This window comes from Vitis vinifera, chromosome 8 (genome assembly GCF_030704535.1).
Source record: "Vitis vinifera cultivar Pinot Noir 40024 chromosome 8, ASM3070453v1".
Classification (NCBI taxonomy): Eukaryota; Viridiplantae; Streptophyta; class Magnoliopsida; order Vitales; family Vitaceae; genus Vitis; species Vitis vinifera.
In genome coordinates this window covers 15,369,793-15,388,705 of record NC_081812.1, presented here as the reverse complement: position 1 = coordinate 15,388,705, position 18,913 = coordinate 15,369,793, and the positions used below count along the sequence as shown (strand labels likewise).

General features: G+C 35.1%; 1 protein-coding gene across 2 annotated transcripts; it reads right to left on the bottom strand.

The window, feature by feature from the left end:
- Nucleotides 1-5,254: 5,254 nt before the first annotated feature.
- LOC100243094 (E3 ubiquitin-protein ligase UPL4) lies at nucleotides 5,255-18,214 on the bottom strand. 2 transcript variants are annotated; one of them, XM_010655147.3, is made up of 18 exons: nucleotides 17,920-18,214; nucleotides 17,087-17,786; nucleotides 16,867-16,977; nucleotides 16,634-16,750; nucleotides 16,362-16,520; nucleotides 16,123-16,284; nucleotides 12,360-12,512; nucleotides 12,154-12,275; nucleotides 10,916-12,068; nucleotides 10,684-10,779; nucleotides 8,469-9,701; nucleotides 8,093-8,323; nucleotides 7,895-7,999; nucleotides 6,436-6,516; nucleotides 6,283-6,351; nucleotides 6,072-6,200; nucleotides 5,895-5,978; nucleotides 5,255-5,764 (listed from the first exon to the last, which is right to left on the bottom strand). In XM_010655147.3, exons 2-18 carry the CDS (start codon nucleotides 17,753-17,755, stop codon nucleotides 5,699-5,701), a joined length of 4,740 nt encoding a protein of 1,579 aa, XP_010653449.1. In that variant the 5' UTR covers nucleotides 17,756-17,786; nucleotides 17,920-18,214; the 3' UTR covers nucleotides 5,255-5,698. The 2 variants fall into 2 exon arrangements, with proteins under 2 accessions (XP_010653449.1, XP_010653450.1); XM_010655148.3 differs by having other exon boundaries at nucleotides 10,922-12,068; nucleotides 17,920-18,043.
- Between the last annotated feature and the right edge of the window lie 699 nt (nucleotides 18,215-18,913).

Here is an 18,913-nt window from a genome sequence, read left to right as displayed (position 1 = left end):
GCAATAGCAATATCGAGAGTATAGATTTACAAAATATTCTGAATTAATATCATGTATTCTTGTTGCTGAACAAAATAGTGAGCTTCTGATGAGAAATCACCAGTCTTGTCCAATTGGATCTGAACCATTCCTTGAAGTGAATGCAATATCGTCCTAAACTCGTGGACATGGACGAGGACGAGGACGTGGTCGTGGAAGAAATCTCCGATACCATGGTTCTTATAGTAATAATTTTCAGAAAATGAAAGCATCATTACACCACTAGAAGTGGAACAATATTGAGGTAAAACAAGAAAATGGGAAGCGTTTACAAGATAAACTTCCTAAGAACTATAAGAATAATTGTTATAGATGTGGTATGAAGGGGCATTGGTCGTGTACTTGTTGTACGCCCAAACATTTGGTCGACCTTTACTAAGCATCAATAAAAGCAAAAGGAAAAGAAATAGAGATGAACTTTATTGATGGTGATGGATTGGACCTAACCTATTATGACATTGATTTCTTTGGAAGTCCCAATGAAAAAACATACCATTTGATAAATGATGAGGAAATTAACATTGATTGATGTTAATTTATATATGAAATAATATATTATTATGTCTTATATTTGCATCTGATTTTCTTTTGTTATTTACATTATGCCTTCTTTTTTTTTTTAGTTATATCTGAAATCCATGTGTTATTTGGTCTCAAGATGAATGAGGATGATATATGTCTCACAAACTGTGCAACCACACACACAATTCTTCGAGATAAAAGATATTTTCTCGAATTGACATTAATAAAAGCTAATTTAAGTACCATATTTGGTACTACAAACTTAGTTGAAGGCTCTGGAAGAGCAAACATAATGTTGTCAAATGGAACTAGATTCCATATAAATGATGCTTTATATTCTAGCAAATCCAAAAGAAATTTGCTCAATTTTAAAGATATCCGCAGAAATGGATATCATATTGAAACTATGAATTAAGATAATGTAGAACATATTTACATTTCTTCCATTATATATGACCAGAAGCTTATAATGGAAAAACTCCCGGCTTTCTCATTTGGGTTGTATCATACAACTATAAAGCCTATTGAATCATATGTTGTCGTGAACTAGAAATTCAACGACCCAAAAGTTTTTGTCTTTTGGCATGACAGGCTAAGTCACCCAAGGTCTTCAATGATGCGTCGAATAATCGAACACTCACATGGGCATCCACTAAAGAACCAGAAGATTCTTTTGCCCAATGAATATTCATGTGTTGCCTGCTCACAAGGTAAATTGATAGTCAAACCATCTTTTACTAAAGTCATATATGTGTCACCAGTCTTTTTAGAAAGAATACATGGGACATATGTGGGCCTATCCATCCATCATGTGGACCATTATGTTATTTTATGATCTTAATAGATGTTTCTACTAGGTGGTCACATGTTTGTCTCCTTTCTACACGTAACATTGCCTTTGCTAGACTTCTTGCACAAATAATCAGATTACGAGCACAATTTCCAGATTATCTAATTAAGACAATACATCTTGATAATACTGGCGAATTTACTTCTCAAACATTCATTGACTATTGCATGTTAGTAGGGATAAATATTGAGCATCCTGTTACTCATACTCATACCCAAAATAGTTTAGCAGAATCCTTCATCAAACATCTCCAATTAATAGCTCGACCATTACTAATGAAAACCAAATTACCTACTTCCGCCCAGGGACATGCTATTATGCATGTTTCAGTTTTAGTCTGTATTCGACCTACAATTTACCATAAATACTCTCATTCACAACTTGTGCTTGGAAAACAACCAAATATCTCTCACTTACGAATCTTTGGTTGTACAGTATATGTACCAATTGCACCTACACAACATACTAAAATGGGTCCCCAATGAAGACTTAGGATTTATGTAGGTTTTGATTCCCTATCTATCATAAGATATCTTGAACCTTTGGCAAGTGATGTTTTTACAACCCGCTTTGTGGATTGTCATTTTAATGAGTGTTTTCCCGTCATTAAGGGGAGAAAAGTCGATTCCTGAAGAACGACAAGAAATTAGTTGAAAGGCCTACTATGACCCATCTTGATCCTCGTACAAATCAATGTGAACTAGAAGTTCAAAGGATCATTAATTTGAAAAATCTTACAAATTAATTACTAGATGCATTCAGTGATACAAAGAAAGTGACAAAGTCACATATCCCGATCGTAAATACTCCAACACAGATTGATGTCCCTATAGAACAGTTAACAAATGAATTTAAGATATGCCTAAAGCATGGTAAACCTGTCGGCTCAAAGGATGTAGCTCCCCGAAAGAGAAGAACCCAAGAAAAACTTGGCACTCTAGAAAAGGCCATCAAAATAATTGATCAGTTTAAAATTGATAAATTTATACCCTAATAGAGGCACAAAGAATGCAGAAAGCCCCTGAAGAGGCACAGGTACGTGAAAATTGTGAGATCTCAGTAAATTATTTACACACGAGAAAAAAATGGGATCGAAATAATATTGTTATTAACAATATTTTTACTTTCCAAGTGACCTCTGATATCATAAGAAATGAAGAAGATCTCGAACCACGAAATGTGGAAGAATGTCGACATAGAAATAATTGGTCAAAATGGAAAGAAGCTATACAGGCAAAGTTAAATTCATTAACAAAACGAGAAGTTTTTGGACCTGTAGTCCAAACACCTGAAAATGTAAAGCCTGTTGGGTACAAATGGATATTTGTACGAAAGCGCAATGAGAATAATGAGATCATAAGATATAAAACGCGATTAGTAGGACAAGGTTTCTCGTGGAGACCTGGTATTGACTACGAGGAAACATATTCTCCCGTCATAGACGCAATCACATTTCGTTTCTTAATTAGTTTGGCAGTCTCAGAAGGACTGGATATGCGTCTCATGGATGTTATTACAACATATTTATATGGATCCATGGATAATGATATATACATGAAAATCCCTTAATGATTTAAATTGCCTAAAACAAATAGTACAAAGCCTCATAGCATGTACGCAATCAAGTTACAACGATCCTTGTATGAATTAAAGCAATCTGGACGCATGTGGTACAATTGCCTTAGCGAATACTTGCTAAAAGAAGGGTATGTGAATAACCCTATATACCCATGCATTTTTATTAAGAAATCAAAAACCGGATTTGCAATAATTGCAGTGTATGTTGATGACTTAAATCTTGTTAGAACTCCTGAAGAGCTCACAAGAACAACAAATTACTTGAAAAATGAATTTGAGATGAAAAATCTTGGAAAAACAAAATTTTGTCTTGGCCTACAGATTGAGCATTTTCCAAATGGACTTTTAATACATCAATCAATATACATTAGGAAAGTTTTGAAGCGTTTTTATATGGATAAAGCGCATCCTTTAAGTTCTCCAATGGTTGTCCGATCATTTGATGTAAAAAATGACCCATTTCGTCATTGCGAAAAAGATGAAAAGTTACTTAGTCCTGAAGTACCATATCTTAGTGCTATTGGTGCACTTATATATCTTGCCAATTATACACATCCAGGCATTGTTTTTTCTGTCAATTTATTAGCAAGATACAGTTCCACTCCAACTTGAAGACATTGGAATGGTATCAAACATATATTGTGTTATCTTCGCGGAACTACTAATATGAGTTTATTTTACTCAAGAGAATCAAAACAACAATTGCTTGAATATGCAGATGTAGGATATCTTTCAGATCCACATAAAGGTAGGTCACAAACAGGCTATGTGTTTAATTGCAATGATATTGCTATTTTATGGAGATCTGTCAAACAAACAATGGTGGTCACATCATCAAATCATTCAAAAATATTGGCAATTCATGAAACAAGTCGTGAATGTATATGGCTAAGATCTATGATCCAACATATTCAGGAATCATGTGGACTCTCCTCTATCAAAGGTGACCCGACAACATTATTTGAAGATAATGTTGCATGCATTGCACAAATAACAGGAGGTTATATTAAAGGAGATAGAACTAAACACATTTCACCAAAATTCTTTTATACACATGAACTCCAGAAGAGTGGTGAAATTGATGTGCAACAAATACGCTTAAGTGATAATCTAGCAGATTTATTCACAAAATCATTCAACCTCAACATTCAAGAAGTTAATACACATGATTGAAATGCGTCAACTTAAGGATATTGACATGAGGGGGAGTATGCTTGTAAAAGGGTGTTAGTGTACTGTACTCTTTTTTCTTTCGTCCAAGTTTTGTCTTACTGGGTTTTACTGGCAAAGTTTTTAACGAGACAGTCCTAACATACCAAGAGTAACTTAAAGAATTATAAGAATATTGCACTATTTTTCATTCACTAGGTTTTTCCCATAGGGTGTTTTTACTAGCAAGGTTTTAATGAGGTATATTCTTTAATGTGGTGAACATCCAAAAGTGAGTGTTATAACTGAAGTAATGAATCTCATCACATTAATTATAATAAATATTAATTAAGTATTATTTATGACTTCTATTAATATTCTCATTAATGGTTCATTAATGAGAATATTAATAGAAGTCCTATAAAAGGGTTTCTCATCCCTGTAATATGTATTCCTAAGCAAGAAAGAAATTTCTTACTTTCTCTCATTCTCTCTATTTTTCATTCTCTCAACTTTTTCAACTCTCTTCTCTTATTTATTCTTCTTTATTATATATCAAAGTAAGATATATTTCATCTTTACTACTTCGATTTACATTGTATTTATCCTTATTTTATAATAATATTTAATTAAAAGATTTGAGGGAAAATACAACCTGAGGATGGTTTGAATCAATATTGAAGGGCTTTAAAAGGTGCTCGTACCTTTCATTTGTTTTTTCGCCTTCTACATCCTTCTACTTTTCCTCCTTTTCCTCCTTTTCCTTTATTTTTTCTTTCTTTCGTTTCTCTCATCTTTTTCCCACAAATATTTTTAAGACCCAAACATATCCTAAAACTTCTGCTAGTACCATCAAGAAGCAAAATTATCATCCCCCAATATCCATGAAAAATGGGTAAACAGATAATTTTCATCAACCTGATTTCTTCAAAAATAAGTGACAGCGATAAACGTCAACAGGAATGATGTGAATGAAATCAATGACAATCATATCACTATGGAGAACGGCAGAGAACGGTTCAATTCCAGTACATGACGAAATGGTTTCCAACAGTAGTCCTTGCAAAGACATGTGATGGTATTTTCTAACTCCAGATCAAAATGATATATAGAACATAAACATGAAATTACCATCATTTTGTAATTAAGTCGTTCGGAAACCAAAGTATACTGATATAATATAGTTTGTTCACATGCCTAGACCCTTGGAATTGCTACCAGACCAAAGGTGTCAAAATACACATGCCATAAAGATCTTCTGTACAGAGCTTTGTACATGAAGCTTGGAAAGGAGAGCTAATCCATAAACCCCCATATTTCCCTGTACAGCTCTCTTCCCCCATCTCCAAAAACTAAACCAACAGCCTATACGAACTTGTTTTATCTACAGTCCATGAAGGAAGGAGCATCCTCTTGTTCAAGCCAATCAGCTCCTCTTTCCGGCATTATCATTGCCCCGTTGCCACCCACTTCATTTCTTTCTTATCTACACCACCATCTAATCTAATAATTACAAATTCACAGTTTCTGTATCAGTTGGATGGAGGAATTAGAAGCTAGCTAGGAGAGGTGGAATGACCCTTGTCCTTCAGTTATAGCATATAACAGCTTCTCTTTCATCCTTTCCTGTAACAAAATAAAATAGATGTGTTATAAGAATTTAGCCTATAAGAATCAATGCATAAACAAAAGCATCGAAGTCCTTTTTTCAAAATAAATAAATGAACAAAAGATGTCATTGAGGAAAGAATTGCACTTTTGATGAGTAGGGCGGCAACTTCAGATAATTGGCACAAGTCATCACACTAGGCAGATCTGCATCTGCCCATTTGCTGCAATGCTGTTGTAGTCCACATAAAATCAGTAGCCAACTTAAAAAGATGAAAGAAATTAAAATTAAGATTGGGATTATGAGATATGCTTCAAGTCAGACCTTCCGGACAATTGTGAGCTTCGGGTTGAGAGATGCCAAACCACCAGGAGGAAGCCTTGGCGCCCCTGTCACAAACTGCAGAAATGCTCGTCGCTGTTCATGGTCAAACTCTTGCACAATTTCCAGTAACTGAAGTTCAAAACAGCAACTTAGCAATCTTTTCAGTATTAACCAGGAAAAAAAAAATGCAAAAAGACAGAACAATACTAACATTAATAATGGGAGGACTGCTAGCAGTGTATCCATGATCAAATTTGATATGATCTAAGAGCCCATTGCACTGTTGAAAAGGCAACAATATATCATCTTAGTGAGGATAATAAAATATTCCCCAATTGAGATAGCTTAGATGGAATATACATACAGCCCAAGAATCACGCTCTCCACATAGTAATTTCTCCAGTTCTTCTTCAGTGAAAATCTGAAGATGTTTGATGGGGAAAACCTGTAGAATTGAGAAATTCATCGCATCATCATCCATAGTGAAAAGAAGAAAAGAACAAATCACAAGACCCTATCCAAGAGGAGGATAATATTTATTCAAACTATAAAAAACTAAACCATTTTACCATGACAATCTACATCAATTTCCTAAAACTGGAACACAAAATCAGATCATAGATCAGATACGCCAAATTAGATTAACATTTGGGTTCACTATGACATGGATGAGCAGAGTATAAGTAATTCAGTTCTGGATATTGCAGTCCCTATAACAAATTTACCACATGTAAGTGGAAGAATGTTTCAACCGATGGCACTGAAACATCAGGATACATTGTAGAGAATGTTTCAAGTCTTCCTAAAACTCAAGCTTTACACTCTGTTTCCTAAAGCTCAAAATCCCTATCACATCCTCTATATGTTAACCCTGCACCCATGTCAAACCATGTCTATCACTTAACAAATTCTGGTTCAAGACTGCTAGAGTTCATTTTCGTTATTTGAATGGCTGTATTTAGGCTTACATCAATGAATATGAACTATATGCTTGCAACCGTGTCAATTGAAATTGAACCAACTCCAGTACTTCATGGCTCCACTATACCAACTCAGAATTTGAACATGCAATTCCATCTGCTATGACGAGGGACTTCAAGGGAGTGAGAGAGAGAGCCAAGACTGATGTTTTAAGGGTTCATTAAATGATGCTGATTTTTATATTTCATCATCACCATTTAGGAAGTGATGGCAGCCATTTTCTACATTTTACCCTTCACTGATGCAGTTGTAAGAAATGATATGTAAAACACTTCAGTTTTCAGTTTCCAATTCAATTGAAATAGAAAAGTGCACAAGTTTGCATAATTCAGGATCACAACCAACACACTGTAGTTTTAAACAAGGACACAGATATTAGTACTCAGTATGTTAGCTTGTGTTTCTTTCTTTTCCTAGCCAAGGTGCACTCAGTAGACTTCCTCTACACTTTGTTAGAAGCTTTTGTAATAAAATTTTATATGCCTAGCAAAAAGGTTTTGCACATATAGATCGATTTCTGGTTTGCTTTTCTCTTTTTCTTCCCAACTGTCTTAGAATCAATTGAGTTATCGAACAATCCCTTTAAACCATAAAGTATAAATTTTTTAAAGAAAAGGGTATAGAAACTTTTTTCACTTCTTTCTTCACGTTATAACACATGGAATCTTACCACAGGACAGAAATTAGACACAAGCACATCTTCATTGCATCGAGTAATTTTGTATTTTGAGTACTCTAGTTGGTAGAACTTGGAAAAATTAAAGGATCATGTTCTGTTGGGATGATCATTAAAGGATAAAGTCCTGCCCATTCCAGTGAAAGCCTGAGTGAATGATACAAACCTGGTTAAACCCAGACCTGAATGCTTCCACTTGTCTGGAAATTCCAGCATTTATAGTAGTATCCACAAGAAGTGAAACATATTCCTCCAAGTTAGTCATAGTTACCTAAATTAAGATAACAACAATGAAATATGTTATAAACTGTATTCCAATTAATGTCTCAGAAAAATAAAGATAATCACCATGGCAAAGGCCTACCATTTTATGATCAGAACCAGAAGTAAGAACATATTCGGGATACCCCGGAAGTGTAAAATCAAGGTAAAGATCCTCAATTTTTGTATTCCGGAAGCACATATCAACATCAAATGTAGATTTTTCACCACAAACAGTCTCCAAATATCTTTTTCTATCAATGAGAGCCTGAAACTCTAGCAGAACCCTGCCAAGCTCAGGATCAAATGACTGGATGTCATACACACTAAGTTCCTGCAAAAAAAACTCAATTAACATTTTTGCCCTCCAGACACAAAGTTTTAAATTAAAGAATAAAATAAATAATTAAATAACATTAAATTAAACAGTTAATTGGAAATTCATCAAAATAAATACTAAATTAAAATATCAATGATACCTGCCCAAGAATGGCAAGTTTGTAGAAAGCTTTGGAGAAGGGAAGATCCAGGACCCTTCCATCCTGGAGAGCCTTTGCCACGACCTGGCCTAGAAGAACAAATTGTTTTGTCACGTCAGAAAATTCTATTCCATTAGATGTACTTAATGTAGACGACCAAGGGCGAGGAAAGAGTCCTGAAGGGGACACCACCATTCCTGACCCTGCCTGTAAGCTTTTACATGACGTAGATGAAGTATAGTCTTCTCTCCACATGCCCAGGCCAGTCTTCTGGAATTCATGACAAACCAAAGTATAGAATTCTAATGTTGGACCAAGGCCAGTACCGACTTCTTCATTATACTCCACTTCAAGAACAACCTTTTGACAAGCATGCAGGTTCATCATTTGGGCAGCAGAATCCAGAATACGATCCCGGCAAACTAAAAATTTTTTCCGAGGCAAACTACCAGCATTATGTCGCCTGTCACTTGGGGCACCTGATGTATTATGAAATGATGAATGAGGTTGAGCTTGAAGTGGGCCAAATGCAGCCAATCGGAAGTACTTACATCTTGCTTCAAAACCAAATAAAAATGGATACAAAGCCATCAACTGGTTACACCACAAAGGCATGCCACCAATAGACACAGCAAGAGGGTCCCGCATCTGCTGCTCCAGTTTTTCAGTCAATTTACTGTTCACAAACTCATTCTCTGGTATTACAGGAACTGCCACCTTCAAATTATCCAAGTTATCAATTCTCCCTTCAGCAAAAGCTTTTGTTCTTTCACGAGACATAAGATGGAATTTGAACTTGTTCATGCCTTCCAAACTTTTAAGTAGAAATAATATATCATATGTAGGGCCTGACTTATCCAACTCAGCAACAAGTTCAGGAACAAAGATATTGGAAAAAAATGGAGCCTGCTGAAGATGTGTCCCAACTTTAGCAGATACAGGAGAATTTTGAAGACATTCTTGAGGATGAGTTTGTTTAGGTTCCACAGCTGCCCTGTATGTCAGGGTGTGCACTTGACCCCACAATTTTCCACTGGGAATAATTTCATGTTCTGCCTCAATTTGTTGCTGGATAATTGCTTGATACATCGTTAGTTCCCGGTTTAGCTGTTGCCCTTCTAGATAGAATAACAATTTTACTGAAGCATCTTCACCGCTACAGGATTCAGGACACTGAGTTTTCATTTTAACACCAGCCTCTGAAGAGACATGTTGTTCTTGTTCAGCAGATACCTGAAACATGACACACTTAGTAGTAATAAAGGCAGAAGCACCTTATACGATAAGAAACAAGCAGGACCTGAGAAAAATACAACTATAACAAGTAATTAATTTAGTTATGCAGTCATCTATACTGTTGACTACACCAATATCATATTTTGTATCCCCTTGGCGTTTTCATCCTTCCCCATGTTCTCAAAGAGGTGATGATGCTTATTAAGGACAAAATAGTAAAACCAATAATACTGAAGGCCATCAATACAATATAACAAGTAATTAATTTAGTTATGCAGTTATCCTTACTGTTGACTCACCAATATCACATTTTGTATCTCCTTTTGTGTTTTGATCCTCCCCCATGTTCTCAAAAAGGTGAGAATGCATACTAAGGACAAAATAGTAAAACCTATAATACTAAGCCCACCAATAAATTTTGTTTTCTTTCTCCTTAATATGCACCTTTGTGAAATGCATCTTCTGTTCTCATGGTTGTTAAATTTATATACTATGACTACCAATGAAAGTCACAATCCATAATCTCTCTTATTGGAATCCATCTTTGAGAAATTACCCCACTCCCATGCTGTGGTTATAAAAAAATATGAAGGAAAAATGATAAATTAACTTCATCCAAATTTTACCAATTTCACATCTGCCCTTCTTTCCAATATGGAGAACATTACTAAATCTATGCCTCATCTCTCTGCTCCAGTAAGGAAAGATTTACTAATATCATCCCCTTCTTCTTTGCATCTCCTTTTACAATCATGGATATTCCACAGCTACAATAAAAATTAATTGCTTTTCCCCTATCAAACACAAAATACCCACCCATTTGCCCAGCAGCCCTAAACCACATACACAATCACACAGGGTATGCCATATATTTAGTACAGATAAAACCATGAACCCTTTCAGTGTGACTTCAATCTCAGGATACTTTTTCAGTTGAGATTAGGAGGATTGTAAAAATGATAAACAGAAATACACTTACTGTTTGAGTTTCTCCAGAAGACGTTGCTTCACCAGGAGTCATCTCTCTTAAATTGCTTGCAGATTCAGGTGTAGACTGTGATGAATCTTTGTCTTCCTGCATAAAATCAGAAAAAAAGATCAAATAATGCCCAGAAGATACTAAATTCAGCCTACAAGAAACAATAGGGGAAAAAAATCTGAGTTTCTTGCTTCTGAAGAGAAATTGTATTCTTTAAAGTTAAAGAAATAACCTGCACCTCAGGAAACTCAGAGGACATGCTTTCAGACTCCATCAGATCTGGACTTTTGCCTTGAGAACCTGCATCTAATGGTCCTTGAAATATTGGACCTTTCATATCATGTGAAGCTTGAAACACTGAATTTGTGGGTTCAGTTCTTTTGATGCTAACTTTGCGCCACAGAAATCCCTCAATGGCATCCAAAGAAGAAAAGGGGTCAACAGTCAGAACATCTTCTGAATAATCATATAGGGATGTCTCCACCTCTTCCTTTGTGAAACGAACTTTTAGACAGGGATGCGACACACAACGTCCATTTGGAACAGTAGCAAATGAGTTTCTTTGCTTGGACGCATGGCTTAAAATAACAGGGAAATTTTCCACAGAAGACAATGCATGTTGCAATTTCTGTATTAATACTGATAGAGGCAAGTCCTCTGAGAGGGGTTCTGACAAAGATAATAATAGTCCTCCAAAAACCTCAAATCTTTTTTCTACATTGTCATAATGACTTGATACACCCTGAGAACCGACTTTTTCTCTCATGTACAGACCATTGGATAAGTAATTCACCAAGGATTTCACAATTCCACTTTCAATAAACTCGAAAGTTGAAATGGGTTCTTTTCCATTGAGAATTGTGATGATTTGATGTAACATACAATAGTACTTCTCTTCATGCTGAGCAGAAGTATCATCATGGAGGGACATGTCTACCAGATCCGTTAATGCAGCCGAGAAAGTTCTGAGCTTCTGAAGAATATCAGTCAAACCTTTCTCAGAGTTAAGTAGTTCAGTGGTCAAATACTTTGTCCTTATGTGCTTTGCAAGGTTGTGAACAGAATCCTTTTCAAGCTTGCAATTTTCCATTTCTGAAGCCGAGGAGAATTGATCGTTATCAAAAGCATAACATAAGCATCTGAAAACCTCCTTAGCAGCATGCCTTTGATTTGAGTCAATTGAAAAATGGGTGCCACTTAACACTGGAAACTTCAATTGTGAACATTTTTCTGGGGTAAGAAGCGCGTCCACAGCAAAAAAGACACCTTCCTTTATGAAAGAATTTGAGAAAGTGTCAGAAAGTTTTTGTAGGAGTGTCTCCACAATCTGCAGGGCTATTATCAGCACATGGTGTTCCTTCCGAGTAAAAACTCCAGCCAAAAAACTGCCACATGATCAAAATCATATTATTAGCTTTAGTTAGAATATATTCAAGATATAATATAACTGAGACTAGAAACCTATTTCACCTTGATATATTGGTATTGTTAAGCAATTCAAGAAGATTGTCAGATTTGCTGAAATAAACTAACTTGTTGATAATAGATAGGCAGCCATAGCAAACATACAAATTTGCACCAGAACTAACCACCTGTTTGAGGGATGAAGAAAATATTAACAATGCAATGAAAAAGAAAAAGGAAAATATTTAACTGCTACATTTCATAAAAGCTACCTGCATCAAAATGGGAAGTATGTCATTCCCAAACTTCTGCAAAAGATCTGGCTGATTTGCTAGAAAAGATTCCTTATCCAACACCATTTGAACATCTTGATCCCTAGCTGAAGTAGGGAGAAGTGCATTAAGCAACTTGAGCACTTCACACACCTGAGAAAGAAGATATAATAGTAACATTTCTGTGTCCTTCAGCCTTGTACCAAACCTCAGTCATGAAAAACATGGTAAATCATTGAATTTAAAAAATTTAACTTAGTATTAACGGTACTGGTAATAATACCATTGAGTAAATTAGTATTAATGGAATTAAAATAATATAACTAAAATGTAGCATCCATAGTTGCTTATGCAAGAATCATAAAGAGTTAGCCAACCATATTCTTAAGCACTATGAGTCATATTACCTTTGATCTCTGATTTTTCTTTTTTTCTTTTTTTAGGTTTCTTTGGAGTGGAATGAGTGCTTCCTAAGAAGGTTCATTATGTTCTCATAGGACTGCAACTTGGGCAAATTGGTTGGGTTCATGACTAACCTGAACCCAACTTGAATTAAGAAACAATCAACCTAGGCTCAACCCAATCCGAACTCTAACTCAAGCTCACTCCAACCTGAACTCTAACCCCAGGTACTCAACTCAAACCCAATCCAACCTCATTTTTCTAATTCGGGTTGAGTTTAGATTGTTCAAGTTAGATTCAAGTTCGTCGGGTTAGATTTGGGTTGAGTTCGAGTTGGTCGGGTTATATAATTCAAAATCCACCTATAATATTTTTTAAAAACCTTTTTAATGTATTTATATGAAAATTTAAATAGTACATATGATAAAATTTCAAGATAGCAATTGCCCTTGAGGCTTAGCTCAAGTGGTGAAAGGATGGAGACCATTTGTGGGAGGTTCCAAGTTGAAGTCCCAATGGGGACAAAAATTTATGTATAAAAATAAATAAAGAATTAAAAAAAAAAAAAATATATATATATATATATATATATATATATATATATATATATATATATAAAATCAAGATAGCAACAAAATAATAAGCATAAATTTATATATTTTTCTAAAAAAAATAAAAAACATATGATATAATATAGTTTGATATTTTTCCTTAAAAATAGAAAAAGAAAATGAATATTTTTATATAAGATAATATGCATTATAAATATCATAAAAATATTAAATCAGGTTCGAGTTAGGCTTGGGTTGTCCAAACCTTAACCCAAGCCCAACCCAAATTGAGTTCGGGTTGAAAAAACCTAAACCAAGCTCAACCTGAATATTGAAAATAACTGCCCAAGCCTGTTCAAATGTTGTGTCAGGTCAACCCATTCAAGTTGCACCCCTATGTTCTCATTGGGTTTTATGGAAACTTTGTGGACCATAAAGGAATTGTATGGAAAATGGCCCTTTATGCTTGCTTTGGACTATTTATAAAGATAGAAATAGAACATCTTTGAAGGCACTAAGCACACTCTGTTGGCAATTAAAGAGACTTCTTTAACATCTTTGCTTTCTTGGTCAAGCTGATATGGGATGGGAATGAACTTTTCCTTGCTTGATTTCCTAGATAGTTAAGGTGAGATATAGTAGTAGGGTGTTTCTTGGTTCTTTCTTTGTTTGCCTTGGTGCGCCTTTTTGTGCACTAGAGTTGCACCCCCTTTAGTCGGGTGCCTTCTTATTTCTACTACTGCCTATTAATAAGAATGTAACTTAGAAGTAGTTCAGGATTCATGTAGCCAATCTCATCTAAAATCTAAAGCCTTTAAAAAAAATGAATAAATAAAATTCAGTTACAAGCAGAAGCAGGCAAACTCAAATAATTGATACAAAGCTCTCCTAAGAAATTATTAGCAGAAAGATTAGGACCTGATGTTTTACCCAACACTGAAAATGCCCAAACCAGTAAGATTTTAAGTGACAATGACCAAAACATATTAAAAAATCTAATGTTAATTAATCTAATTAAAGAACTAAATCGCTGCCAAAAGCACCAATTGATTGAAATGTATTAATTCTACGTCCTTTTATAATTAAAGGCATTAATTCGATATTTGAAATCATAACATTCCAAGACAAAGGCTTAGAGCATGTGCAGTCACCTGCAATCAAAACAAAGACCCCCAAAAAAAAAAAAAATAAATAGCCACAGACCCTACCCCTCACTACTCTCCCACAAGCCCAGAAAAACTTGCAAAAAATAGAGGAACATTCTTGCCAATGGACAATTCCCAAGCACCCCTATTTTTGGAAGGCACTTACCCACTTAGCCAAGGCTATTAGGAAGGTCCTTACTCGAATTGAGGTAATTATTTTAACAGACACTACTCTGCTTCCTGATAAATATCTGTAAGTGGTACCTGTCCATCCCCTACCAGTTCTTTGCCCCTTTTCTTCCAATGTTTTATTCCCAAATTTAATTTGGAAACAAATGTGACATTTTTTTATGTAAAAAGAAAAAAAAATGCATCGACTAAGAAATATGCAACATCAAAATAACTCATACCTCGCCAATAGTTGAAAAGCCAGGACTTTGGGTCGCAATCTTATTTTTGGAGAGTCAAATTAGAGAGAAAAAGAAAAAATGAACAAATTTTTGTGGGTGGAGAACTTCCAGCATGGCTATGGACTATTGTACAGTTAGTACAGTGTTCTACTATAGGATGTACATATTAAGAATTAAAATATCAATATTCACAAATATATCAACCGTCAAGAACTGTGGGGATGTCGATAAAAATATATATATATATATATATATATAAAGAACTATATTGGAAATTTAGTGAAAGAAATGACAGCAATTACTACTATTAAAATATGAAAAACTTACAGTGAAATATCAGGAATAGTGAATACATGGAAAAATGCATCATTTGAAGTCAACATTATTTAATTAACGCATACATAACAAATATATAATTACAAGGTCAATGTAGGTACAACAAGTCAATAAACAAATTATGAATAAAATATTGTATCCTTGATTGTCATTCAAGATTCCAGGGTAACAAGTTTTAGTGAAATAAATTAAAAAAAAAAAAAAATATATATATATATATATATAGAGAGAGAGAGAGAGAGAGATGCATGCATGATTAAACCTATTTTGCAGTGTACACAGGATAAGAGAATCCAATTGATGCAACTCAGCTATAATGCAAATTTGCTGAGATCGTAAGTAGAAAGCAGGACTTGGAAAAAGTTTCATTGGAATGTTAAAATAGATGACAGAAAGCAAAACAAGGAAAGGGGGCAAATAAAGAAAATTTTTAAATAAAATGGACGACAAACAGGTAAAGGGAGGAAGAAGGAAACATGGGTGTCAATCCCACACTTCTATCCATTTCCAACAGATAACTTGCAAGGAAGAAAAAAGGAGAACAAAGGAGGAGAGGGAGAAAGAATGAATTCTCACATAAATGGTGGCAATATATTGTCTCCAATCATTCATGTCAATGCACAAGCATCCTATTGTCCTTGAGTTCACTAGCATACTAAAACAGCAGTTCATTCCGAGTCCTCCCAATCAGGGGAGCAAACATGTCTTTGTTATAGACTTCAAGTTCAAAATTACTATTATGGTATATAAGTTATTTTCAGCATGTTTTACAACGTAAATGTCTGTCGATGCACATCTATAACAAAAGCTACAGCCTATTCCCTCCCATTGTCACAGATAAGATCATATAAAACTCTATTAATACAGATAGCTGAAGTAAGAGACAAAGCAGAGAGGCTTTCTAGTGTAGCATATAAACCTGATTGCAGTGTCCATCAACCATATTAACAGAAGGTATTCCATGAGAGAGATCATAAGTAGATAAAATATCTTTCAATATGCTGCTTATATTAAGCTCAAAAAGAGTCCTGACAGCCACAACTGAACCAGAAGCAAGCTTGACAAGTGACCCAATCAAACCCTGCAAATCAATATGAGAAAATTAGAAAACCATTTGAGAGTCAGGGTGTTGGGAAAGGCAATGTCAGATAAGCCTACAGTGTAAATCGGCTGAGAAAGAGTGGTTCGACTATTCAAGTCTATGAGATGGGTGGCTTGCTGAATCAACCCGTGCTTACATAGCTCATTCAGCATTTCTGGGTAGGTACGAACTCGCTCCACTATTTTTATCAAGCAAATAGCCACATTTTCTACAAGCTGAGGAATTAAATAAAAACAAAACAATGCGTTTTCAAAAGTTGATAAATGATTCAAAGATTCAAACATTATTCAAATGCATTGAGATGAACACAACATAAAAAAATACATACTTGTCGGTCCTCATACTGAAGAAGATTACACAATGAAGGGACAGCCAGCATGAAAGGTGCTGTGCACTCAGAAGGCAGTTTCTTACATATATTCACTACAGTAGACAGTGCAACTCTCTGCCACATAAAAGAAATTAATATCAGCCTTCAATCCTCCAACATGAGAACAACAGTCATTCCAATCGAATTCAAAAGAAGGGAACAGTGCCACTAATTTTCAGAAGCAATCTTACCTGCACAGTAGTGGAGAAAAAATCTATATAATTTAAAACAGCCATAATTGCACCAGATTGCAAACAAGCAAGCGGTTGATCCCGAGAAATTTTCTCCAATGCTTGTAAACACTACATTGGGAACAGAGGCTCTGTAAATTTCAAAATCACCATACAAACAATAATGTTTTATCAAATAAACAAAATCAGATGCTTATGACAAAGAGGAATAAAATTATACCTGTTCGGCCACATCCAAATACTCAATAGCCATTAATCTTTCACACAAAGCCGGAACGACACCATGGCGAGAAAGGAGGCCAGATGATCGTGGGAAGACGTCACAGAGATACGTAATTGCCCTAATTGCCAATAGCATTATATCCGGATTGCTCTCGTGCTTCGCATGCTTCACAAGAACCGGTGCCAGAGAGTCCACCGTCAAACTCGAAAGAGAACTCTCAGTACAAAACGACAACACTTCACAGAGCTCAGTGAGCGCAGCAAGCACGCCGGAAACATCAACCTCGTCGGCTTCCGTTAAAGTCACCAAAATCTTCTTGAATTTCGCTTGGTCACCGGACGATCGCCTCCGTTGAAAATCACGAAGAATGTCCCGATTAAACCGCAGTTCTCCATCGGCCAAGTCATCAGAATCGCATGATCCATAGGCCGAATCTTTCTCAGCTTCCTCTGATCGGACCGAGCCGGAAGCCGATGACGACGTGTCCATCTCACCACCATCATGGCCACCATCTTGGGACTCCGGGGCCAAGTTCGGAGAGTTCGTGTGAGTCTGACCCGGCGAGTTCGACGATGAACTTGGCCTAAACTCCAAAGAACTGCAAGCTCGCTTATCCGCCGGCAACTCCTCAACGGATTCCGGCCGCTTCTGGCCCCGATTTCCCATTATAGATTCTCACTTGCACAAAATTTCAATCCTGTGTAGTTAAAAATTTCCGTCAATTTATCGATAAATACAAACATCAAATCAAATTTCAAAAGCTATTAACAGACCAAAATATATATTTTTTGTATTAAAACCACAAAGGGTATGTTGATTTAGGCGGCGACCTGTGAATCCCTTTTGATGATGCTCTGTGAAAGATAAATTACGATACGTATCGATTCAGGGAATGGCATCGGAGAGAGCTTTGGGTGAATACGGTTAGGCTTCCGGCAATAGGCATTATATACTCCCGGGAACAGAGTTCATGTGTGACTCAGGTACATTGACTCTCTGTGGGACTCATACACGTGGACGGTCTGATTTGAGGAGATCGAAAATATTCGCACCGCCTTTCGTGTTTTTGGGCTTAATTCCGGCCCAGTGCGCATTCTCTTTCGCCTTTTATTTGGTTTTTTATCAACCAAATTCGCCTCTTTCCTCACGCATTGTTGAAATTTGAAATTTTAGAAGCTAAAAAGTATCCTTTATTATTATTTTTATTTTAATTTCATCATTATCTATTAATAAAATTAATTAATTATAAATTTATTTTATAAATGATAAATTAGTGATTTATTTTTTAAAAAAATTATGAATCTGTAATTTAAAAAATGACAATGACACCCTAGGCTTTCGGATAAACAAATTTGAGTATAAATAAGTGGCACCTATCAAGCTTTTTTAATTATGCAATAAATTAATTAATTAATTAATTATAAATTTTATAGATTATAAATTAATGATTAACCTTCAAATTTATAAATCAGCGATTCATTTAAATGTATCTATACGAAATCATTTTCATTTTTTTTTAAGTAATATATTCTATAATATTTTTAATTCATTTAAAAATTTATTTGATAAAGATTCATTTGGCATGGAATAAGTTGAAAATCTTATTAAGAATGGCAGGGTAAGATTAAGAAATTTTTAATATAGAAAAGAGAATCTTAAAATACCCAATAGAATTGAAGGCTTACTAGATAAAATTTGACTTACCATTTTCATGGATTATTTTAAATGAATTAAAAATAAAAAATAAAAGAGGGACGATAAGAATCTTAATAAAATATTTGATTCTTCTAATTTAGAAAATAATATTTTAGGAAACATGACACA

What these genes read in the sequence shown, in the direction of transcription:
- LOC100243094 (XM_010655147.3), bottom strand. Translation starts at nt 17,755, where the DNA reads ATGGGAAATCGGGGCCAGAAGCGGCCGGAATCCGTTGAGGAGTTGCCG. An exon ending in TTGATGGACACTGCAATCAG is followed by an intron (nt 12,513 to 16,122) that starts GTTTATATGCTA and finishes CTTCTTTCTCAG; the next exon opens with GTGTGTGAAGTGCTCAAGTT. An exon ending in TCAGGTCTGGGTTTAACCAG is followed by an intron (nt 6,517 to 7,894) that starts GTTTGTATCATT and finishes TCAATTCTACAG; the next exon opens with GTTTTCCCCATCAAACATCT.